This window comes from Crinia signifera, chromosome 7, assembly GCF_055691185.1.
Source record: "Crinia signifera chromosome 7, ASM5569118v1, whole genome shotgun sequence".
NCBI classification, from domain to species: domain Eukaryota; kingdom Metazoa; phylum Chordata; class Amphibia; order Anura; family Myobatrachidae; genus Crinia; species Crinia signifera.
The window spans coordinates 141,967,704-141,993,628 of NC_139223.1; the positions used below are offsets into that span (position 1 = coordinate 141,967,704).

At 45.5% G+C, this 25,925-nt stretch overlaps 1 protein-coding gene across 3 annotated transcripts in view; it reads left to right on the plus strand.

The window, feature by feature from the left end:
* Positions 1 to 25,925, plus strand: part of LRP2 (LDL receptor related protein 2) — a 278,226-nt gene that overhangs the window by 193,109 nt on the left and 59,192 nt on the right. For all 3 annotated transcript variants that reach the window (XM_083153889.1, XM_083153890.1, XM_083153891.1), the window contains 6 exons: positions 271 to 399; positions 13,358 to 13,477; positions 15,141 to 15,257; positions 16,788 to 16,904; positions 24,446 to 24,583; positions 24,669 to 24,791. In XM_083153889.1, the coding sequence (XP_083010015.1) occupies positions 271 to 399; positions 13,358 to 13,477; positions 15,141 to 15,257; positions 16,788 to 16,904; positions 24,446 to 24,583; positions 24,669 to 24,791 (744 nt within the window). The remainder of the gene's footprint in view (positions 1 to 270; positions 400 to 13,357; positions 13,478 to 15,140; positions 15,258 to 16,787; positions 16,905 to 24,445; positions 24,584 to 24,668; positions 24,792 to 25,925) is intronic.

The window sequence follows — 25,925 nt, forward strand, 5'->3', positions numbered from 1 at the left end:
GCGCTGCGGAATATGTATGCGCTATATAAGAAACTGCTAATAAATAAATAAATAAATAAAATGTGCATTAATGCGCTTGCACCATCACTAAACATTGCTCCCCTGTGCGAATGTGTGGGGGAGCGATGGGGCCTGAATAAGGTCATAAATTTGGATGTTATATTTTTGAGCTACAGTATACTTGTGTAATATGTTTGTGTGACGTAGATGTGCGCTAAGATCGGTATGCAATCTTTGTGTGTAATATTTGTTTGTTATGTTTGTTTTCAGTGGGTCCTGCTTACCGCTGTGACAATCACACTGACTTTGACTGTAGGACAAACTACCGCTGCATCCCTCTCTGGGCTGTGTGCAATGGTTACGATGACTGCCGGGATAATTCTGATGAGCAAAACTGTGGTAAGTTAGTTCTTTGTTTTACTTTTGTCTATAGAAAGCATTTAGCTATCTGTGTCCTGTGCATCAGCTGACAAGTCACATGACATCATGCTCTGTTATAAAGTACACCCCACTCTGCACAGTTGAGAAAACTTTATTGAGGAGTAAAAAGTTGTGAATGTAACCCTTATAAATTCAGTAGGTTTGTGAATTAATAAACATTATTAGAATACTGGTTCCACAAATTGATCATTTAGCAAAGGTGATGTGTAAACATAAATGTATGAAGATTGTTCGGGCACAATAGTACATATTACCCCTTTCCTTGTCCTGTAATTAGTATTCATCATACAGATGTGTCCTCATACATCTTGCCTTAATTCACCATGCAGTGGGAGATACTTGGCGTGAGCTGCAACTCCATTACCAGGCATGAGATCTCGAAACTGCGTCTCATTCATCGTATACACACAAGCAGCATCTGCTGATTAAAATTATACTGTTATGATAACTGGGTGTCCTCGCCAACCCTGACTCCGTTGTCACCGAATGAGATTGGCGGGCGCGTGCTGAGCTAGGCTTCGCCTATAATAGCCGCGTTCGACAGAGCCCGTTAGTCAGGCTCCGCCCCCGATGCCACCAGGTCTTAAGGGTTGACAACGCCGCCACCAATGCCAAGGATGAACAAGGGGATAACTAACTAACCCAAGAAGGGCGAGGTCACCCTTGCTCCGTGGACAACAGGGTGGACGTAACAATACGCAAAGATGTAACACAATAATATTCCAAACAGGTGTAACAATACACAGAGGTGTTTCATCAATATCAAAATACGAGTAAGGGCTGTCTGGGGGTAAACCCCACTTATCTGTGCACCGAGGAGGCAACAGGCAGCGGGAACCAGGATACGGATAAAGGACAACACACGGACACCAGGAGTACAGGAGACAGAACGGAGGACACGGCTGGGAATCAACGACAGGATGCAGGATGACTGGGCACAGGAACCAGGAGTAGCGGGTAGGTGGGAACCAGGAACACTTGAGACCCTGAGGTGCAAAAGCTATAACCGGCGCCTGTCCTGGGCAGACGCCGGCTCTTTATTCAAAATCCCCGCCGACGCTGACGTGCGCTGCACTGCCGGGCGCATGACGTCAGCGCGCCGGCACGCCGACGGAGACGCTCGGGGACGTTGCCCAGCAACGCCCCGATGCCTGCTGACGATGCCGTGGGGACGGAAGCTAGGGGCGTTGCTACGCGACGCCCCCGACGTCTCCCCCGGCACTCGTCTACACTGTCTGTCCCGGCGGTAACAGTACCCCCCCTTGAGGAGGGGTCACCGAACCCTTAGAACCCGGTTTCCAGGGAAATTTTTTAAAAAACTCCGCTCTTAGCCTGGGCGCATGCAAAAACTTTTCTGGGACCCAAGATCTTTCCTCATCTCCAAACCCCTTCCAATGGACAAGAAACTTGAGCTGACCCCTGACTACCTTGGAATCCAAGATATGTTCCACCACATACTCCTTATGCCCCCTAACCAAGACAGGTCTTTGAGTACGTGTAGAGCTGGATGGAAGGGTTCCGACGACAGGTTTGAGCAGGGAACAATGAAAGACATTATTGATGCGCAGAGACCTGGGAAGCTGAAGTCTGAATGCCACCGGGTTGATTTGTCCGATAATCGGAAACGGACCGATAAACCTGGGACCCAGCTTGGGGCATTGCTGTCGAAGTCTAATATGGCGTGTGGATAACCATACTCTCTGACCCACTTTAAAGAGACACGGTCTTCTATGCCTATCAAAGAAAATCTTAGACCGGGCTGAGGATTGTCTAAGGGCTATGTGTACATTCTTCCAGGCTTTCCTAAAAAACGAGACAGTGGACGAGGATCTTGACGGATCAACCGGGGGCATGAACGAACTACATTTGGGGTGAAAACCTGAGTTGCAGAAAAAAGGAGAGCTCTTAATAGCTGTATGATAAGAGTTATTATATGCAAACTCCGCTAATGGAATAAGCTCAGCCCAATTGTCCTGGCACTTTGAAACGAAACAGCGGAGGTATTGTTCCAAAGCCTGGTTGACCCTCTCGGTCTGTCCATTCGACTGCGGGTGGTAACCAGAGGAGAGACTGACCTGAATCCCTAAGGCTGAACAAAACTGTTTCCAAAACCTGGCCAGGAACTGGGAACCTCTATCCGAGACAATATCAACCGGGAGTCCGTGAAGCCTAAAAATGTTGGTGATGAATAAATTCGCTAGGAGTTTAGCTGTAGGGAGCCCATGTAATGGAGTAAAGTGAGCCATTTTGGAAAATCTATCCACAGTAACCCAGATGGTGGTGAACTTGCTAGACGGAGGAAGGTCAACGATAAAGTCCATAGAAATATGGGACCATGGTTTTTCAGGAATGGACAAGGGAAACAGCGGCCCAATCGGAGACTGTCGAGAAGATTTGTGTCGCGCACAGACCAGACATGAGGCCACAAATCTGTCGACATCTTGCCTCATAGAGGGCCACCAAACAGTCCTGGCTAACTGTTCAAAAGTTTTGGCAATACCTGGATGCCCGGAGCTCTTTGCCGAGTGAAAATCCCTGAGAAACGCCGCCCGTAATTGCTGGGGAATAAATAAACGGTCCTGTGGGGTCTGTTGAGGAGCCGACGCTTGGGCAGCAATCACTAAGGTGGCTAAATCTTGGGTCAGGCCCGCCATGATGACCGAGCAAGGGACGATGGGGGATGCTTTCACCTCAGATCTCTGGAAAGTCTGAAAACTGCGGGAGAGGGCATCCGCCTTCACGTTCTTAGAACCTGGCCTAAAGGTGATAATAAACCGGAATCTGGTGAAAAAGAGTGCCCACCGAGCCTGTCGTGGATTGAGGCGTTTGGCGGACTCAATATAAGAAAGATTCTTGTGATCGGTGATCACTGTGATGGTATGCTGAGCTCCCTCAAGCCAGTGACGCCACTCCTCAAACGCCCATTTGATGGCCAATAACTCACGATTGCCTACATCATAATTTCTCTCGGCTGGAGAGAACTTGCGGGAGAAGTAAGCACAGGGATGAATTTTTAGATCCTGTGGCCCCTTCTGAGACAGGACTGCTCCAGCACCCACATCAGAGGCGTTGACTTCGATTAAAAAGGGTAGCCTGGGATCTGGGTGGTGCAGAATTGGGGCTGAGCAAAACGCTTTCTTTAATTTTTCAAAAGAATCCATCGCCAGTTGAGACCATTGTCCTGGGTCAGCCCCTTTCCGAGTCAAGTCCACTATGGGGGCCACGATGTCCGAGAAGGAACGGATAAATTTGCGATAGTAATTAGAAAAACCAAGAAATCGCTGAATGGCCTTGAGCGTGGTTGGGCGAGCCCAGGATTGAATGGCCTGAACCTTAGATGGATCCATGGAGAAACCTTGAGGGGAAATAATATACCCTAAGAAAGTCACTTGTGACACTTCAAATTCACATTTTTCCAACTTGGCATATAAATGATTCTCCCGTAGCTTCTGCAGCACCAGGCGGACGTGCTGCCGATGCTCGGGAAGAGACTTGGAAAAAATGAGAATGTCGTCCAAGTAAACTACGGCAAAACCCCCTAAAAAAGGCCGAAGGACCTCATTAATAAAGTCTTGGAAGACTGCCGGGGCGTTAGCTAGACCAAAAGGCATCACAAGATACTCAAAATGCCCCGAGTGGGTATTAAACGCGGTCTTCCACTCATCTCCACTTTTAATTCTGATTAAGTTGTAGGCCCCCCTGAGGTCTATTTTGGAAAAATCACTGCCTCCCAAATCTGGTCAAATAATACGGAGATGAGGGGTAATGGGTAGGAATTTTTGACCGTAATTTTGTTAAGGGCTCTGTAATCAATACAGGGCCGTAAAGACCCATCTTTCTTCTCTACAAAGAAAAACCCCGCCCCTACCGGTGATTTTGAGGGCCGAATAAACCCCTTTTCAAGACTTTCTTGAATGTAGAGGTCCACGGCTTGGGACTCAGGTGCGGATAACGCATATAAACGACCCTTAGGAAGTCTGGCATTAGACACTAAATCAATGGCACAATCAAAGGGGCGATGAGGAGGCAAGGTGTTGGCTTCTTCTTTAGAAAAAACATCCGCAAAATCACGGTACTGAGGAGGGAGAGCTTGAAGATCAGGGTGCATCACACAGAGAGGGAGAGTGAGACAAACATCCGAACAGGACCTTCCCCACCGAGTGATCTCACCAGTTTCCCAATTAAATTCAGGGTTGTGTTTTTTCAACCAAGGCAGCCCCAGGACAATAGGAGTGAGAGGACAGTGAAATATAAGAAAGGTGATATCTTCGGAGTGAAGAGCCCCCACCGACAGACGAAGGGAGGGAGTCCTAAAAGATATACCGCCTTTGGACAGTGGACGGCCATCCAACCCACATACAGAGACGTGATTGGCCAAGGGTATGGGCATGAGGCCCAATCGGTGTACCAGGCCTTCATCAATGAAGTTACCGGCCGCCCCACAATCCACAAAGGCAGACCCATTCCAAGAACGGTCGGTCACAGAGACTGATACCTGAATCAATACGGAGTCTGAGGGAGAAAAGCTCGACAGGCCCAAGTGAACCCCCCAAGTATCACTTAGGCCCTGTCTTTTCCCGCCTTCAGCGGACAAGCAACATCAAGGTGACCGGGGCCCCCACAATACAAACAGAGGCCCTTGAGACGTCGGCGGTTCTTTTCGGAGGAAGATAGTCGAGTGGCCCCCAATTGCATAGGCTCGTCTCCGGGTACCTCGGTAGACTCTGCAGATGAGGAAGGCAGCACTCCAGACCGTCTCTCTCTCTGCCGCTCCCGAAATCTCCTATCCACCTTAATGGCTAACTGCATGATCCCATCTATGTCTTTGGGAGTGGGGTAATGCACTAATGCATCCTTAAGGGATTCGGATAGACCAATCCGAAACTGGCTACGAAGCGCTGGGTCGTTCCAGCCAGAATCAATAGCCCAACGTCTGAACTGAGTACAGTATGCCTCAGCTGTGTCCTGCCCTTGACGCAAGGCCCTAAGATTTGACTCAGCCGAGGCCGTCCGGTCCGGGTCATCATACAATAACCCCATAGCTTAGAAAAATGCATCCACTGAAGAGAGAGCCTCAGCACCATCAGGAAGGCCAAAGGCCCAAGACTGAGGATCTCCCTGCAGGAGTGATATAACCATTCCTACCTGTTGAGCTTCAGAACCGGATGACACTGGGCGTAATTTGAAATAAAGCCTGCATGACTGTTTAAAATTAAAGAACTGGGACCGGTCACCTGAAAAACGGTCAGGGAGATTTAACTTAGGCTCCAGACCCCTACCGGAGGAGGAGCTAGACTGTGACCGTTGCTCGTGTGAGTTTACCCGTAGGGTGAGCTCTTGCAATTTCTGCGTCAGCGTGTGCATCTGTCCTGCAAGGGAGTGGGCAGCAGCCTGTTGTGTCGGATCCATGATTGGGGCTCACAACGACTACCGAACCTCTGAGCTGTAGGGGCAGCGAACAGTCCCAGAGTATAGTTTGGCCGGTTATAATGTTATGATAACTGGGTGTCCTCGCCAACCCTGACTCCGTTGTCACCGAATGAGATTGGCGGGCACGTGCTGAGCTAGGCTTCGCCTATAATAGCCGCGTTCGACAGAGCCCGTTAGTCAGGCTCCGCCCCCGATGCCACCAGGTCTTAAGGGTTGACAACGCCGCCACCAATGCCAAGGATGAACAAGGGGATAACTAACTAACCCAAGAAGGGCGAGGTCACCCTTGCTCCGTGGACAACAGGGTGGACGTAACAATACGCAAAGATGTAACACAATAATATTCCAAACAGGTGTAACAATACACAGAGGTGTTTCATCAATATCAAAATACGAGTAAGGGCTGTCTGGGGGTAAACCCCACTTATCTGTGCACCGAGGAGGCAACAGGCAGCGGGAACCAGGATACGGATAAAGGACAACACACGGACACCAGGAGTACAGGAGACAGAACGGAGGACACGGCTGGGAATCAACGACAGGATGCAGGATGACTGGGCACAGGAACCAGGAGTAGCGGGTAGGTGGGAACCAGGAACACTTGAGACCCTGAGGTGCAAAAGCTATAACCGGCGCCTGTCCTGGGCAGACGCCGGCTCTTTATTCAAAATCCCCGCCGACGCTGACGTGCGCTGCACTGCCGGGCGCATGACGTCAGCGCGCCGGCACGCCGACGGAGACGCTCGGGGACGTTGCCCAGCAACGCCCCGATGCCTGCTGACGATGCCGTGGGGACGGAAGCTAGGGGCGTTGCTACGCGACGCCCCCGACGTCTCCCCCGGCACTCGTCTACACTGTCTGTCCCGGCGGTAACAGTACCCCCCCTTGAGGAGGGGTCACCGAACCCTTAGAACCCGGTTTCCAGGGAAATTTTTTAAAAAACTCCGCTCTTAGCCTGGGCGCATGCAAAAACTTTTCTGGGACCCAAGATCTTTCCTCATCTCCAAACCCCTTCCAATGGACAAGAAACTTGAGCTGACCCCTGACTACCTTGGAATCCAAGATATGTTCCACCACATACTCCTTATGCCCCCTAACCAAGACAGGTCTTTGAGTACGTGTAGAGCTGGATGGAAGGGTTCCGACGACAGGTTTGAGCAGGGAACAATGAAAGACATTATTGATGCGCAGAGACCTGGGAAGCTGAAGTCTGAATGCCACCGGGTTGATTTGTCCGATAATCGGAAACGGACCGATAAACCTGGGACCCAGCTTGGGGCATTGCTGTCGAAGTCTAATATGGCGTGTGGATAACCATACTCTCTGACCCACTTTAAAGAGACACGGTCTTCTATGCCTATCAAAGAAAATCTTAGACCGGGCTGAGGATTGTCTAAGGGCTATGTGTACATTCTTCCAGGCTTTCCTAAAAAACGAGACAGTGGACGAGGATCTTGACGGATCAACCGGGGGCATGAACGAACTACATTTGGGGTGAAAACCTGAGTTGCAGAAAAAAGGAGAGCTCTTAATAGCTGTATGATAAGAGTTATTATATGCAAACTCCGCTAATGGAATAAGCTCAGCCCAATTGTCCTGGCACTTTGAAACGAAACAGCGGAGGTATTGTTCCAAAGCCTGGTTGACCCTCTCGGTCTGTCCATTCGACTGCGGGTGGTAACCAGAGGAGAGACTGACCTGAATCCCTAAGGCTGAACAAAACTGTTTCCAAAACCTGGCCAGGAACTGGGAACCTCTATCCGAGACAATATCAACCGGGAGTCCGTGAAGCCTAAAAATGTTGGTGATGAATAAATTCGCTAGGAGTTTAGCTGTAGGGAGCCCATGTAATGGAGTAAAGTGAGCCATTTTGGAAAATCTATCCACAGTAACCCAGATGGTGGTGAACTTGCTAGACGGAGGAAGGTCAACGATAAAGTCCATAGAAATATGGGACCATGGTTTTTCAGGAATGGACAAGGGAAACAGCGGCCCAATCGGAGACTGTCGAGAAGATTTGTGTCGCGCACAGACCAGACATGAGGCCACAAATCTGTCGACATCTTGCCTCATAGAGGGCCACCAAACAGTCCTGGCTAACTGTTCAAAAGTTTTGGCAATACCTGGATGCCCGGAGCTCTTTGCCGAGTGAAAATCCCTGAGAACCGCCTCCCGTAATTTCTGGGGAATAAATAAACGGTCCTGTGGGGTCTGTTGAGGAGCCGACGCTTGGGCAGCAATCACTAAGGTGGCTAAATCTTGGGTCAGGCCCGCCATGATGACCGAGCAAGGGACGATGGGGGATGCTTTCACCTCAGATCTCTGGAAAGTCTGAAAACTGCGGGAGAGGGCATCCGCCTTCACGTTCTTAGAACCTGGCCTAAAGGTGATAATAAACCGGAATCTGGTGAAAAAGAGTGCCCACCGAGCCTGTCGTGGATTGAGGCGTTTGGCGGACTCAATATAAGAAAGATTCTTGTGATCGGTGATCACTGTGATGGTATGCTGAGCTCCCTCAAGCCAGTGACGCCACTCCTCAAACGCCCATTTGATGGCCAATAACTCACGATTGCCTACATCATAATTTCTCTCGGCTGGAGAGAACTTGCGGGAGAAGTAAGCACAGGGATGAATTTTTAGATCCTGTGGCCCCTTCTGAGACAGGACTGCTCCAGCACCCACATCAGAGGCGTTGACTTCGATTAAAAAGGGTAGCCTGGGATCTGGGTGGTGCAGAATTGGGGCTGAGCAAAACGCTTTCTTTAATTTTTCAAAAGAATCCATCGCCAGTTGAGACCATTGTCCTGGGTCAGCCCCTTTCCGAGTCAAGTCCACTATGGGGGCCACGATGTCCGAGAAGGAACGGATAAATTTGCGATAGTAATTAGAAAAACCAAGAAATCGCTGAATGGCCTTGAGCGTGGTTGGGCGAGCCCAGGATTGAATGGCCTGAACCTTAGATGGATCCATGGAGAAACCTTGAGGGGAAATAATATACCCTAAGAAAGTCACTTGTGACACTTCAAATTCACATTTTTCCAACTTGGCATATAAATGATTCTCCCGTAGCTTCTGCAGCACCAGGCGGACGTGCTGCCGATGCTCGGGAAGAGACTTGGAAAAAATGAGAATGTCGTCCAAGTAAACTACGGCAAAACCCCCTAAAAAAGGCCGAAGGACCTCATTAATAAAGTCTTGGAAGACTGCCGGGGCGTTAGCTAGACCAAAAGGCATCACAAGATACTCAAAATGCCCCGAGTGGGTATTAAACGCGGTCTTCCACTCATCTCCACTTTTAATTCTGATTAAGTTGTAGGCCCCCCTGAGGTCTATTTTGGAAAAATCACTGCCTCCCAAATCTGGTCAAATAATACGGAGATGAGGGGTAATGGGTAGGAATTTTTGACCGTAATTTTGTTAAGGGCTCTGTAATCAATACAGGGCCGTAAAGACCCATCTTTCTTCTCTACAAAGAAAAACCCCGCCCCTACCGGTGATTTTGAGGGCCGAATAAACCCCTTTTCAAGACTTTCTTGAATGTAGAGGTCCACGGCTTGGGACTCAGGTGCGGATAACGCATATAAACGACCCTTAGGAAGTCTGGCATTAGACACTAAATCAATGGCACAATCAAAGGGGCGATGAGGAGGCAAGGTGTTGGCTTCTTCTTTAGAAAAAACATCCGCAAAATCACGGTACTGAGGAGGGAGAGCTTGAAGATCAGGGTGCATCACACAGAGAGGGAGAGTGAGACAAACATCCGAACAGGACCTTCCCCACCGAGTGATCTCACCAGTTTCCCAATTAAATTCAGGGTTGTGTTTTTTCAACCAAGGCAGCCCCAGGACAATAGGAGTGAGAGGACAGTGAAATATAAGAAAGGTGATATCTTCGGAGTGAAGAGCCCCCACCGACAGACGAAGGGAGGGAGTCCTAAAAGATATACCGCCTTTGGACAGTGGACGGCCATCCAACCCACATACAGAGACGTGATTGGCCAAGGGTATGGGCATGAGGCCCAATCGGTGTACCAGGCCTTCATCAATGAAGTTACCGGCCGCCCCACAATCCACAAAGGCAGACCCATTCCAAGAACGGTCGGTCACAGAGACTGATACCTGAATCAATACGGAGTCTGAGGGAGAAAAGCTCGACAGGCCCAAGTGAACCCCCCAAGTATCACTTAGGCCCTGTCTTTTCCCGCCTTCAGCGGACAAGCAACATCAAGGTGACCGGGGCCCCCACAATACAAACAGAGGCCCTTGAGACGTCGGCGGTTCTTTTCGGAGGAAGATAGTCGAGTGGCCCCCAATTGCATAGGCTCGTCTCCGGGTACCTCGGTAGACTCTGCAGATGAGGAAGGCAGCACTCCAGACCGTCTCTCTCTCTGCCGCTCCCGAAATCTCCTATCCACCTTAATGGCTAACTGCATGATCCCATCTATGTCTTTGGGAGTGGGGTAATGCACTAATGCATCCTTAAGGGATTCGGATAGACCAATCCGAAACTGGCTACGAAGCGCTGGGTCGTTCCAGCCAGAATCAATAGCCCAACGTCTGAACTGAGTACAGTATGCCTCAGCTGTGTCCTGCCCTTGACGCAAGGCCCTAAGATTTGACTCAGCCGAGGCCGTCCGGTCCGGGTCATCATACAATAACCCCATAGCTTAGAAAAATGCATCCACTGAAGAGAGAGCCTCAGCACCATCAGGAAGGCCAAAGGCCCAAGACTGAGGATCTCCCTGCAGGAGTGATATAACCATTCCTACCTGTTGAGCTTCAGAACCGGATGACACTGGGCGTAATTTGAAATAAAGCCTGCATGACTGTTTAAAATTAAAGAACTGGGACCGGTCACCTGAAAAACGGTCAGGGAGATTTAACTTAGGCTCCAGACCCCTACCGGAGGAGGAGCTAGACTGTGACCGTTGCTCGTGTGAGTTTACCCGTAGGGTGAGCTCTTGCAATTTCTGCGTCAGCGTGTGCATCTGTCCTGCAAGGGAGTGGGCAGCAGCCTGTTGTGTCGGATCCATGATTGGGGCTCACAACGACTACCGAACCTCTGAGCTGTAGGGGCAGCGAACAGTCCCAGAGTATAGTTTGGCCGGTTATAATGTTATGATAACTGGGTGTCCTCGCCAACCCTGACTCCGTTGTCACCGAATGAGATTGGCGGGCGCGTGCTGAGCTAGGCTTCGCCTATAATAGCCGCGTTCGACAGAGCCCGTTAGTCAGGCTCCGCCCCCGATGCCACCAGGTCTTAAGGGTTGACAACGCCGCCACCAATGCCAAGGATGAACAAGGGGATAACTAACTAACCCAAGAAGGGCGAGGTCACCCTTGCTCCGTGGACAACAGGGTGGACGTAACAATACGCAAAGATGTAACACAATAATATTCCAAACAGGTGTAACAATACACAGAGGTGTTTCATCAATATCAAAATACGAGTAAGGGCTGTCTGGGGGTAAACCCCACTTATCTGTGCACCGAGGAGGCAACAGGCAGCGGGAACCAGGATACGGATAAAGGACAACACACGGACACCAGGAGTACAGGAGACAGAACGGAGGACACGGCTGGGAATCAACGACAGGATGCAGGATGACTGGGCACAGGAACCAGGAGTAGCGGGTAGGTGGGAACCAGGAACACTTAAGACCCTGAGGTGCAAAAGCTATAACCGGCGCCTGTCCTGGGCAGACGCCGGCTCTTTATTCAAAATCCCCGCCGACGCTGACGTGCGCTGCACTGCCGGGCGCATGACGTCAGCGCGCCGGCACGCCGACGGAGACGCTCGGGGACGTTGCCCAGCAACGCCCCGATGCCTGCTGACGATGCCGTGGGGACGGAAGCTAGGGGCGTTGCTACGCGACGCCCCCGACGTCTCCCCCGGCACTCGTCTACACTGTCTGTCCCGGCGGGTCCGGGACAGCAGTGTAACATATACGTAGCGTGTCTTTTTTCTAGATGCAACCAGACATGTATCTGCATACAAAATGTAGTATAGCTAGCATTTCGTATGTAGAAGCTAGGGTCTCACACAAAATTTAATCATGCAGCATATCATTTTTAATTCAGTATACACTGTGTTTGTGTCCTATTCGCGTAATTCTGTGACCATGACACATTTTAATTAGAAAAGTTGCGCGAAAAAATGCTCAGTGCTACGGAACACGCCACAGAGTGACTATAAAGGCTGTTTAACATTGCATGGAGGCAAGATGTACGTGGACCAGGGCCGGATTATAATGGAGGCGCAAGGGGTCAGTGCCCCTGGGCCCCCCTCTAGCTAGGGGCCCCCTGTGGTTGTCATGTATTTTTTTAAAATAAAATGTTTAAGTTATGTTTTTTTTTTTTTTTAGCTAAATGTTTTGTGCATGGGTGGGGTAGTGCTGCAGCTTCACCTATCTGCCAATGTGACAATGATTTATGGTGCTGAGCATCGGGAGCCAAGGCACACTGATTGCACAAGTGTGCAGTGCATTTCTGGGAGTTGACTAAGTCCCATGACACTTTGCACCAGAGGACAGAGGCTGAGAAGTTTGTGCTGAGCTCTGATTGGTGGAGCTCATTACATGCTTCTCAGGTCCATGGAGAACAGCAGCAGCAGCTTAGTCATAGGAGGGTTTTTAATCAGAGGCAGCACTAGGACTGTGAGGTCTCCTCCAGAGTAAGGGGCAGAGGGACAAACACAGGCTTTTCATGTGATGTGTGTATGTATGTATATATATATATATATATATATATATATATATATATATCCCCTGCAGGTAACCATTGACCAAGTTTATTCTGCCTTTACTGTGTGTTTTGACAGTATAATATTCGCCCATGCAGTGTGCGGCCATTAATGACAAGTGCAAGGGGGCCCCCCGCTCTAAAGTACCCCGGGCCCCCCAAAGGCTTAATCTGCCACTGACGTGGACACACCTGTAAATGTCCTTACTCTGTGTTTCGGTATGTCAAGTTAAAAGTCCTGGGAGAGCTCCATATACATAAACAAGATAGAGTTGTATAGTGATAATATCCAGGGGACAGGTTACAATAGTTATTGGTGTGGTACAGTTGCCTAAATTTTCCAGTAGTGCATTATACATAGAAGCACTAATTCAGCATTTGGAGTATTCATTACACAAGTGTGTATTCCAAAACTCATGTTCATATTATTACAGTATAGTAAAGATAATATATACATGAATTATGTAATTTGAACATTTTCTAATTAAATGAAAATTGAAATATTTTCTCAGATTGGTTAGACTGAATTTAACAGTATTGTCTTGCCAGTGTGTAATCCATGTTATTGGGTTTTGCCTCATGAAGCATATTCAGTTAGTTTCCATCACAGGGAATCCTTCCAATAATTCCCCTCCTTGGCGGTATTCCAATGATTATTATACCATTTAGAGCTTAACAAAATACTTGTATAATCGTTATGGTCACTGGGCCAGCAATGACTACCTGTGAATGATTGGAATTTTCAGAACAAAGAACATGTGATCCGCTTGGAGATTTTCGCTGTGAAAATCATCGCTGTATTCCCCTGCGTTGGAGATGTGATGGTGACAATGACTGCGGAGACGGGTCTGATGAGCGTAATTGCAGTAAGTTACTTGTGTTTGATGTTTTTGATGAGGGTTAAAAAAATTGCATTGTAAATCTGTTATCTATTCAAGTGGAGCGGTGGGGATATTGGTGATATCCAAGGGATTATGGGTTTGATTTTTTGGTACTTATGTATTATCTGGACTCCCATGTTAAATGCACCCCATTTTTTCATACCCCTACTATCCAACTACGCATGGAGTTGAATTTATATAGTGTGGCGAGCGCAGCGAGCCACCGTGCCCGAAGCGTGGTGAGCGCAGCGAGCCCCGCGAGGGGACGCGGTCTCATAAGAAAAACGGGAGTCCAGATATTACATAAGTACCGATTTTTTTAATGGAGGTTTTGGGATTGGTGTTCAGTCTCAGTGGGGGGAGGGGGGTATTAAGGAAAATGTGGAAATTTGTGGTGTGTCACAGCAGCTTAAAGGTCTGGGGAACACAATATTGCCAAGCATATTGAAATCAATGGCTTCCACAGGTGTAGTGATGTATTAAACTATACAATTTTTGTGTTGGTTCTGCCTACATTTGATTTGGTGCCACACACATGAGGCCACTTCTAGAAATTTTTCATGGGACACTTTTAGTTTCAAATCCGCCTCCACCCCTGTGCACTGCTGCGAACCTGTATGCAGTCCAGCACACAGGGGGGGAATTATTTACCATGTAATGATTACCCCCCTACTTGCAGCGCTGAGTAAGTCTAGACTCTCTCTGCTCTGTAAGGATGAAGAGCGAAGGAGGTCTCTGATTATGTGAGCAGCCCTCAACCCCAATGGCCAGGGAATGCTGGCATTTCTGGAGGACACCCAGAAAACATCAGCGGCAAGACCCCAAACGCCCGGAGGGTGTCAGTCACCCTGGGAACCGCAAGCGAAAGACAGCCTTCGCTTGCTGCCTTTAGTCAGATGCCTCGTGCACGTGCGATGAATACCGTGTATATGTGTGTTGTACGATAATTGCTGTGAATTCGCAGACCAGCGAGTCTGAATCAGGCCCCATTGTCCTCTTGCATATTCATTCCTTCACATATTTACATTTCATAGTTATACTATTTGTACAACATGAACTCGCAATGTATTATATCCTGCCCTTAGTTGCAGTTAGTTACAGATATTCAGTGGTTACAAAGAACTGTCTTCTAAACCAGTGGTCCTCAATCGCAGTCATCAAGCCACACTAGCAGTCCCGGTTCTATGGCTATCCCCGCTTATTCACAGATGGTATAATCAAGCTGACTGAGGTACAAATTAAGTGAACTGTGCCTAAGCCTGGATAGCCATAAAACTTGGACTGTTGGCGTGCCTTGAGGACCGCGTTTGAGGACCACTGTGCTAAACAGCAGTAGAAAAGACTCAATGAAAGCAATACCAGTATATTGTCGAAGAATAGTGTTAGTTCCTAATCACTTGTGAAATAAAGTATGTTTGTTATTTAAATGTTAGTCTCCATAATGTTAGTCGTTGTTTGATATGGCTAATGCAATCTGTATTTTATAGTGATTCAAAAAGTAAGATGACGTGTAAATGGTGGTGTGGAATATTCCTTTATATTCAGAAAAGGACAATGGTCCCTTTAAAACAGTTATTCCACTGGCAATGAGATGGGGGAAAGCCACATATTTCTCAGTACATGTATCAATTTATTCTGCTTATTGCAGGCCCCCGGGAGTGCACGGAAAGTGAATTCCGATGTGATAATCTACACTGTATTCCCAGCCGCTGGGTCTGTGACCATGACAATGACTGTGAGGATAACTCAGATGAAAGAGACTGTGGTGTGTAAATAATATTTATTTGGAATTTTTGTTTTATCACAAAAGTCTCATAGAGGATTTCCACTTAATTTGTTTAATAATAATATACGGTAACTACTAGCACTGCTTTGTATAAAACAGGAATATCATGTCTTTTGTGGTCAAGCTATGATTATATAATGTATATCTAGCTATAATTATATAATGTACAATTCTGGAACATGGTAACTGAAGCTTCCAGTGCCAGTGTTCCTGAAATACAATGACATCCATTATAGGGGCAGATGTATTAAGCCCGGTGAAGAGATAAAGTGGAGATAAAGTAGAAGATGATAATGCACCAGTCAATCAACTACTAACTGTCATTTTTCAAACATAGCTGATTGGCTGGTTCGTTACAGGTTGAGTATCCCTTATACAAATATCCGTTATCCAAATTATTATAATATCCTTTTTGTGCTAAAAGCACTACTGGGGACATCTGTAACAGCACTATTGGGGACATCTATAACAGCACTACTGGGGACATCTGTAACAGCACTATTGGGGACATCTGTAACAGCACTACTGGGGACATCTGTAACAGCACTATTGGGGACATGATATGTAACTGGCACTAAATATGTGCAAGGAAATGATTGCTTAGCATTCATATCCTGTGCCTGAGATAGTACACAAATGTTGTTTCATGTTTTGAAAAAATATATTTGTGTGTATTTAATGTGTTTGATGTGCTTATACAACATACCTCAAGATACCTCAAGATACATCAGTGAAATGGGATGTGGTCATTTGGTCTACGACAAAAGGTCGACATGGAGTTTCTCACTTTTTTTGAGCCAACATGTGCCGACAGGCAGTATTTCATGCCCTACCATCCACTAGGGCGTGGTGGGAGAACAAAATAGTGTGCCGAGCGCAGCGAGGCATCATGCCCGACGCATTGCGAGCACAGCGAGCGATGCAAGGGGATGCGGTGCACTTTAAACTGTGTCCATATCGACTGTGTTGACATTCAGGTAAAAAAACAGTGAAAAACCCCATGGCGACCTAGACAATGTCTGTCGACCTAGACAATGTCGAACTAATGACTTGTCAAACTAACGACCTGTCGAACTAACGACCTTTTGGCCTAGAACCATGTTGACCTTTCCCATGTCAACCTAATGGTGTCTACTTGGACATGATTGTGGACCATAATGCTGTAGACCAAATGATCCCAACCCATTGAAATATAAAAATATTCCGAAATATGGAATAATCCATTATACAAAATGCTTCTGGTCCCGAGCATTTTGGATAATGCATACATCTGCTCCATAGAGATGTATAATAAAGTGTCCTTTCTAACTCCTGCAGTATAATAACTCCATCTCCCATACCTAAACAGAACTTCATATGTTTGAAATATCATGTATTCCTCCTGTGTAATAGCTATTGAGAAAGCTATTCCCTATTTTATATATAGCTTCCCTCATAAATCATAAATATATCAAATGTTATCATGAGTGTTCCTAAAGAGTGTTATTAAATCCAGCCTTTCTGTTTCAGAGATGAGAACGTGCCACCCTGGCTATTTCCAGTGTAACAGTGGCCACTGTGTCGCTGAGCGATTCCAGTGTGATGGAACTGCAGATTGCCTGGATTTCTCAGATGAAATAACCTGCCGTGAGTTCCGTAACATAATTACAAGTGTGACTACAATAACATAAATGATTACATGTGTTTAGGTGTGATTACTACACACACCGGAGGTGAAATGTAATAGGATGAGAGATTCAGAAAGTGAGAGATTTGGGAAGAAATCTCCAGGTTTTTTTAAAGCGGCAATCATTTACACTGCAAAATCAAACTGGTTTTGCAGTGTAAAGGATTGCGCCTTTAAAAAAAAACCTGGAGATTTCTTCCCAAATCTCTCACTTTCTGAATCTCTCATCCTATGACATTTCACCCCAGTTCTGTATAAAAGAAGAGCAGTGATGCATGTGATCATATGTTTCCTTACTTTCCCTTTTAACTGAAGCTGTGTTGCACTGGTATTATATTATTCTTTTTTGTGAGCCAGCATCAATACAGAGACCATGATTACAGTATAAGCATGAGTACTACAGTATGACTATTAGCGTAACATGCTTTGCAGGGATTTACACTGCGCATGCCTAGAACAATGTGCAAATGCATACAGTATGTGGGCATGATTTCTGTCATTCTACCATTTGCATATTGTATGCATGCTTCTAGCCTGCTTGGGCATAATTGTCAATGGGGTGTTCTAATGTAGACCAAAAAGAGCGTGTACTGTATACAACTGTATCTGCATGCAGACCAGGCAAAAGAGCCATGTACAACTGGGAAAGCCGTTTGATTCTCAGGTGGTCCAGGACAGGTGCAATCACTGGTTGGTGACTTGTACCACTGCTGAAATCCGCTTGTGGTTGGCTTACACTAATTGGTGCTTTCTTCAATACTCAGACATAGAATATACTCTTCAGTGTCTATATTTAAACCTTTTTTGAGACATGGGCTGTTCTTGCTTTATTAGAAATCCATTAGCATCAAATTATGTGTAATAGTAAATACCTTTATTGAATGTAAAATTAATGGTTTCTAATGTTGTGAACAAGTGGATCCTAAGAGGTAAATTTACTAAGATGGGAGTTCTCTTGTAGATGGGATGATGCCCCTAGCAATCAATCACATTTTATCTAATACATTTTCGAAGGTGCAAAATAAATAAGTAGAATCTGATTGGTTGCTATTGGCAACATCTGTTTGCAGGGCTGTTCGTTGCTACTGGAAAATGGTGTCTTGGCATATGCCTTTGCAGCTGGGCTACCCTAAAGATGCCTGTATAGTGAAGTGTTCACATTTCTGTGATGCGATTGTAAGATTTTGCAAATGCAACATGCATATCTCCAGCATATTCCCACCAACTCTGCATCAGACTCTATATCAATTGCTGCAATTAATTTCCTGCAGTAATAGTGCACTCTCCGTTCCCACTGAACACGTATCAATAAAACTGGTTGCTCTTCACAGCCATAAATAAAGTTAACTACCACAGACCCACATAGGCTCCAACTGTACCGATTTATCCGGTACAGTAGCGTTTTTTTTAACGGTCTGTACGGGCTAAAATCCACTGTACTGATTGTACCGTTTTTTGATGAAACAGATGGCTCCCCTTCATTATATAGCAGCTGTGACAGGCGGCGACCTGGCGAGTCCACAGTTCCCCTTCACCCACCAAAGAAAATCCAGCCTTTGCATATCCTGCACCTATACCCAGGGGTGCATTGCAGGTCCAGAACAGTGTGCATCCCATCATGACGTCATGATGACGCACTGCGGACCCGCCTGCGCACCCTGTCTGCGCACGCTTTTTCTGGACAGTGGCCATGTTGTGTGGGAATGGAGGCGGAGCTATAAGGAGGTGAGGGAAAGAGAGCTACATTGGCTGGGGGTCGTGAATACTATTACACTCCCCACACCTGGGTCTATCATCACTGGCGCGAGTGCTGCCTTCACTCAGTGTAGGAGCTGCTGCTGGATGAGCATTTGTGTCCACACCCCTTATACCAGTGACCACGCCCCCATATCCATGGCCACGCCCCCCGTTCCGATTTTTACTTGCAAAATGTTGCAGGGTATGGACCCATGGAAAGGGCCTATATGCACCTATGACACAGGACAGTATTCAATGCCCTTTTTCGGCATGTACAGCAAATCTTGTTTAGGATTCGTTGCACATTCGCCATGTTCCAGAGGGCTGGAGCATTCGCTGCCAGCTCTCGCTGTCACCCTATTCAACGCCGCAGGGGCTCGCTGCCCCTGACGTTCGCCGCAGGGAGCCGGGGGACGACAGCAGGCAGGGAGATGGAAGTCTCACTGCCTGCCCCAGAATGTGTGTGGGGGGAGGAGGTCTACTGGGGACACAGGCAGCACAAGCTGCCCCCCCGCCCGGGAGAGTTGGCAGAGGCGCTGTGGTGGGAGCTGCTGCACTGGTCACACTCGTGCATATGCAATGAGGATGCGATATCGGATGCGATTTAGATGAAATCGGGCGCCGTGATAATACACAAGTACCGTTAAAATATATGATTAAAATTCACCTATTGGATATAATCCATAGAACCTGCTCTCCGCAACCTGCAGAAAGTTGACATGCATTAACCCTTTGAGTGCCATCATCTCTGTGAGAGAGAAAAATATCCGGTAAAAATGAAAAAAATGTTTGCTTGGCAATTTTTCACATCTATTTTGACAAATTCACTTGGCACTCAAAGGGTTAATGTATTGTACACCAATTTAAAAGTTTTATTTTGTGTAAGTACCACTGCCTGAATAAGAGGCCAGTCCAATAACATAATACATTTATTTAAAAAAGCCGTCTTTACAAAAGATTTATTTTTAAGGTAAATCTAAAGGTTTTGTTGCAAAATGTGACTAATATTTAATTTCTTTGTTCAATTTTAAGTATATGGGATTGAAACAACAACAAGAACAAAGATTCTGCAAAAGAAATATATGTTGCTTTGAAAACAATCTTACATTTTTACATCATTTTTTTTTTTTTACAAGTTCCCTGAACTGGAGACATTACGCCTCAGCATATTACTAATATAGATATCTAATTAAGAGTTTAATTTAATAGGTTAATAAAGTAAAATAAAACATATCATTTAATTTTGTCATGCTACATGGTATAAAATTGATGAATCGGATATAATTACAATTGTAAGACATTCTTCCACTCAATTAATTAATTCAGTAAAGAATGTTCTATAATCAACATGATGGCGTGATTGCTTAAGCAATCATTCTAGAGATAAAATGAATGCATGCATTAAAAGTAAATTGCTTGTATGACAACGCTGGTTCCTCATTATTCAGACTCATTTAATAAATGTGATTAGTCACTTTCTAGGAACAGCACGACCAGTGTTCCCTCTAAGCTGTGCGCGCGTGCGCACGCACACAACTCGACATGGGTGTGCAGAGACATTAAAACAGAGCGCACAAAGCAGCAGTGGTCCATTTTTGCAGTTGTGGACTCCATTAATGTGTGTTTCTCCCATTAACTACATTGTGTGCTGTTTTGAATGTTTAACCCCTTCCCGACATTTGACGTACATTTACGTCATGGTCGGGATGTACTTCCCGACACATGGCATAAATGTACGTCATGACCATAGGCGTGCGCAGCAAATTTTATTAGGGGGTGCACCATCAAAGGGGGGTGTCTAGTACAACTTATTGGGCATGTCTAACACTGCCCATTGGGTGTGTCTAACACCGCCAATCAGGCATGTCTACCATCATATATTGGCACTCGCTACAATATAAAAAGTCTCTCAGCCGCACCATAATCTCCTGCCTATTTCAGTTTTAGTCTTCTAATTACTCTGTGTAATGATACATGCAAAAAACCTCAAAAACATATATGGATTACGCAGGTATGTAGTGATATGACAATGGTCTAGTACAATTAACATTGCAAAACACACATGATTGATTTATGGGCGCTTCTGGAATACAGTTCTAAAAGTATTTGGTAAAAGGTATTGCTAGTGGCAGGGTGGTGTTCATAAGGGTGGGCACAGCATTAGGGGGTGCCTGTGCACCCCTAACACTCAATGTGCGCACACCTATGGTCATGACTTGTAACTGTCACCGCGTCTAGAGACGCGGTGACAGAGGGACGATGTCTGCTGTCCCTGACAGCAGACATCTTCCCTCATTGCCCAGGGGGGGCAGCGATGCCCCCCGCCATGTGCGATCGCTGCGATTGGCTGTTCAAACGTGAACAGCCAAAAGCAGCGTTTACTGTGTGATGTGTAAAATTTAGACTCTGCTGCCCCCTAGCGTCCAAAAAAAATAAAAGAAAGTTGAAATAATGATGTAATAATAAAGTTTAGATATGGTCTATGTAAGTTATTAACTATTTTGAGTGGTATGATTATTTGTCTCACAAGCAGAAAATTTTACATTTTGCAAATAGCAAAATGTTCAATTTTTTTACGACATTTTGGTATTTTTCACAAAAAAAAAAAACTGTATCGACCAAAATTTACCACTAATTTAAAGTACAATGTGTCACGAGAAAACAATCTCAAAATCACTGGGATAAGTAAAAGCAAAAAAAAGTTATCCCCACTTAAGTGATACATGTCAGATTTGAAAAAAAGGGCTCTGTCAGGAAGGCAAAAACATGCTGCGTCGGTAAGGGGTTAAATGTTTAATATAAGTATAAGTAAAGTTAACACAAATGCTGAGCATCATTTTCCAGTTATATATAAGTGACGCACAAAAATGTAAATTTCCTTCCAAAGTTGCACAGCCAAAATCTTTTGCCGCACACAGCCTTCGTAAAATTAGAGGGAACATTGAGCACGACGCTTCGGGAGGTTCAGGCATTGTAAAGCGCAACGGAATATGCTGCGCTATATAAGAAACTGTTAATAATAACAATAATACTAATAATAGTAATTATCTGACAGGAGAACAGTTGTATGCTTTTCTGAGATCTAAGATTTAAACCATGTTGTTAAATTAGACAGTACAGCGTCCTTAAAGCCTTTCACATAAGCTGATTACAGGTAATATAGCAAAGCACTTTCCTAAATACACAAATATCTTTCCTAAAAGCCTGTAATCATAGCCATTACCAGACAGCGATTAGGTGTAGCAATTCTGCTTTTCCAAAATGTCAATGTCATGTAATTCAGTCCTGAAGGAATAGCGGAATGCCATCGGTTTAGAACATTCACGTCAATGATATACTCATTTTTATCTAAATGAGCATAAATAATCATAAATTCTAAAAGTGGAGCCGTTTGTAACATTTACGGCTGTATATGCAAATTTTTCAGGAGGATGGAACTAAGATGTATTATAAATATATGTGACTAAGTGGATATTCTTGTGTAGCAGTGATATGGCTAGTGGCAGAGCTGTATTATGATTTAGACCAGCAATGAGGAACCTTTGGCCCTCCAGCTGTGTAGTTCAACAACAGCTGGAGGGCCAAAGGTTCCTCATCCCTGATTTAGACCATAGGTTCTCAAACTCGGTCCCCAGGACCCCATGCAGTGCATGTTTTTCAGGTCTCCTCACAGAATCACAAGTGAAACAATTAGCTCCACCTGTAGAGCTTTTAAAATGTGTCAGTGAGTAATGAATGCACCTGTCGGGTGACCTGGAAAACGTGAACTGTGTGGGGTCCTGAGGACCGAGTTTGTAAACCCCTGATTTAGACAATGTGGGCTCCTATCTGTGGCCTTTTGAGCACTTGAGTGTAGATTAAGCATATTTTTATATGCCTTTTTTATACAAATAGAGGTAGGGAAAGAGTCCCAAAGAAGTATAATGCCTGGGTCCTCTTGTGGTTTTCATAAATATAATTCCAACATATGGAGTTGGACATTATGATGTCAAAATATAGTACCTACCTGTTTTGGGCCACTGCTTTTAGCTGATGCCCATCTCAGCACTGGCTGGAGGGATAAATCAGTTACCACCAGAACAGTTGATAAGCCAGCAGTTCATGGCCAAAGCCATCCCCAATGTTTCCCTCCCACTATATAGATGGTTTTCTAATTGCAGTTGTCCCTTGTTTCTCCAATTATATACAGACTAACAATATGTGTAAAGTCTAATCTGATTGGACAAACCAATTCCATAATCTGGAAATACAGGACATAGATTCATTCAGCCCCTTACACTGTACATGTTCTGCAGACTTTAAGGCATTCAAAGTAAAGCTAGCTGAGGTTGAGCATTAGGTAAAATGTTGACATTCTGCAGATGGAGTTTGTATTATTCAACTAGCTTGAGTGTAAAGGTGTGTACACACAGTGTGATGTGGCAGCCGCCGGACCTGGCAGGGAGGGAGGGACTTCCCTCCTTTCGATCAAAGCAGAAATAGACTTATGGTGTGTACACACGGGCTGATATGGCTTCCGATGTTGACGATATAGTTAACATCGGAAGCCATATCGCATGCAAATCGCATGCTTTTTTAGGGTTTGCGAGCCAGATGCGCTGCCGATGCGCGCTCCCGTGTGAGCGCAAATCGGCAGCCAGATAGAGAGGGCAGCCAAGACTATATAGTGCAGATCTGCACTATATAGTCTAAATGGTGCCCCTCCATGCAAGCCGTGTGATGTGAGTCCCGATGCGATCTGATCGCATCGGAACTCGCATAGCACGGCAATCGCCCCCGTGTGTACACACCATTCCCCGCATCAAATGCGGCTGTACGATTTAGTGCGATTTAGGGTCACTTTCTATTCGAGTTGGACTATATAGTCCAAATCAAATAGAAAGTGACTCTGAATCGCACCGTGTGTACACAGCGTAACAATCTTCTTTAATCCCTGGCATCAATAAATTAAATATGTTCAAATTCTTTCTTATATTATCGTTGAGTTTGGTGGTGTAACTACATGGTGGCTAGACTGGCAAATGTTTAGGGGCACACAAGATTGTGGGAGCACACACTAAACACTGTAGATTTGTGATTTGGTAAGTCATTTTGTGTACACGGTACTATAACTATTCAGTCCAAGTAGATTTATGACTTCTAATAAAATCATTATTATTATTTAATTTTATTTATTAAGCGCTACAGGTGGTTCGCAGCACTGTACATACAATGGTTTCGGAGATAGGCAGCACTGAGTGTTTCACAGCTACCACTGCACCATTGGTCGGATCCACTTTACTGTATGAGCCCACACTCAGAGTCCGGTGTAACTAACCAATGGGAGTCAGTGGGTGGGCTTATACAGGAAGTAGAAATGAAGCTCAGTACTCCATCCCAAGTGCAGATGCGGCTGTGAAACACAGTGATGCTGATCCCAGGAGTCAGGCAGCACTGACTCATATTACACAAAACATTAAAGGTATGTTTATATGTTTTAGCCCCTCCATCCCCATTCTAAGTATGTTCTGTGCTGCAGCCCAGGGGCAACACCAGCTGGGTAAGCAGAGCCGATACACCTACTGCAGCTTTAAAAACAATGCAGATCTGTGTAGTGTTTTTTTTATTTTTCACAGGGCACCTCCGTTATCTTTTCTATTTGTCAAATGCTGTTGATTTAATTTCAATTTATATTAGTCCCACAGGAAAATTGTAATTTACTTCATATTCATGTAGCATTATGCATCTTCAGAAAGAGTAATGCATCAATGTCTGTCATCCCCAGCAACGCGCTACCCCAATGGTACATACTGTGCCCCGTCCATGTTTGAGTGTAAGAATCATGTGTGCATCCTGCCATACTTCAGGTGCGACGGTGATAATGACTGCGGGGATGATTCCGATGAGGAGCTAAACCTTTGCTGTAAGTTGTGACTCCACGTATTGTGTGAACACAGTTACTGATGTCTGCATCATTTGGTGTTCTGAGTGTTGGCTATATTTCGCAGTGGACATCCCTTGTGATCCTCTGTTTCGATTCCGATGTGACAACAACCGCTGCATCTACAGACATGAGATATGCAACAAAGTGAATGACTGTGGTGATGGAAGTGATGAGACAGAAGAACAATGTAAGTGTTTTAAGATCTTGTCTGTAAAAAAGAAATGTATCAGTAGCCATCGCTGCCTGCTACGATCAGCTCATGCCATACATACTTTTGATTGATAAACTTACAATATATATTTAACTGTATGCAAAATACCTTCAGTAGAACAACTTATACCTAAAATAGGGATACATATAGGAGATCAGCGTTTGGGATGCTGGTGGTCAGAAGTATTTTGAAATTCTGGATGGACACCAACAACATACAGGTCTCCAGTTTCCGTCGCTTGAAGATTACTGGCTGGACGTTGATTGGCTGAGAGTCTCAACCATTCAACGTTCGGCCAGTAATCGTCAAGCGACAGAACTGGAGACCTGTATGTTGTTGCTGTCCATCCAGAAGAATATCTGATGTGGAAATGGATAGAGAGAGATTCCATATGGTAAGCGGGATGGGGTAAAAACCGAATAGGACCATGCGGGGAGGATGTAATCTCTCCCTCCTAGGTGGCAGCTGTTAGAGGCGCCTTACAGTTTTCGGCCCATTCACCATGCTGAAAATGTGCCCAAGATCTGCCCCTTAACCTACGATCCTTTTCTACTGAGCAAAACCCCGGGTTGATGCATGTTCACATGCAAACACCAAGTTTTATTAAGGCATTGGAAAAGGGTTATTACTGTATGCTGGGCTCCATGATTTTCCCATGTAGACCCTTTCTTCCTGTTCCTGTTATACAGTATGTTGAGGAAACTGAGAGAGGAGAAAAAACCAATGAGGAGTTTTAAATTAAAAATAACATTTACTATAACACATACAATGACACAATTAAATATATTAAAAACAAGTGTATAGTGCCCTCAAAAGTCACTGTTGTTGTTAATCAAGTTAGGATCAGCTCCTATTAATTACCGCCAAGATGATAAAGGAGGACCAGTACAATTTCCATATAGGAAATTGGAAATAGGAAATTTCCATATATTTACCAATGCAGTTCACCAGGGGATTTTTATATGTGGTGTGGATTGCATTTGCAGCAGTATCCCCCATGAAGTGGTGAAGATGAAGCAAGGAGTACACTATGGATCTGTATGTTATGAGAGAGTCCTCCAAGGATAAGCGGCTGGTTGGATCCCAGAAAAAGTGCAAGTGCATAAAAGT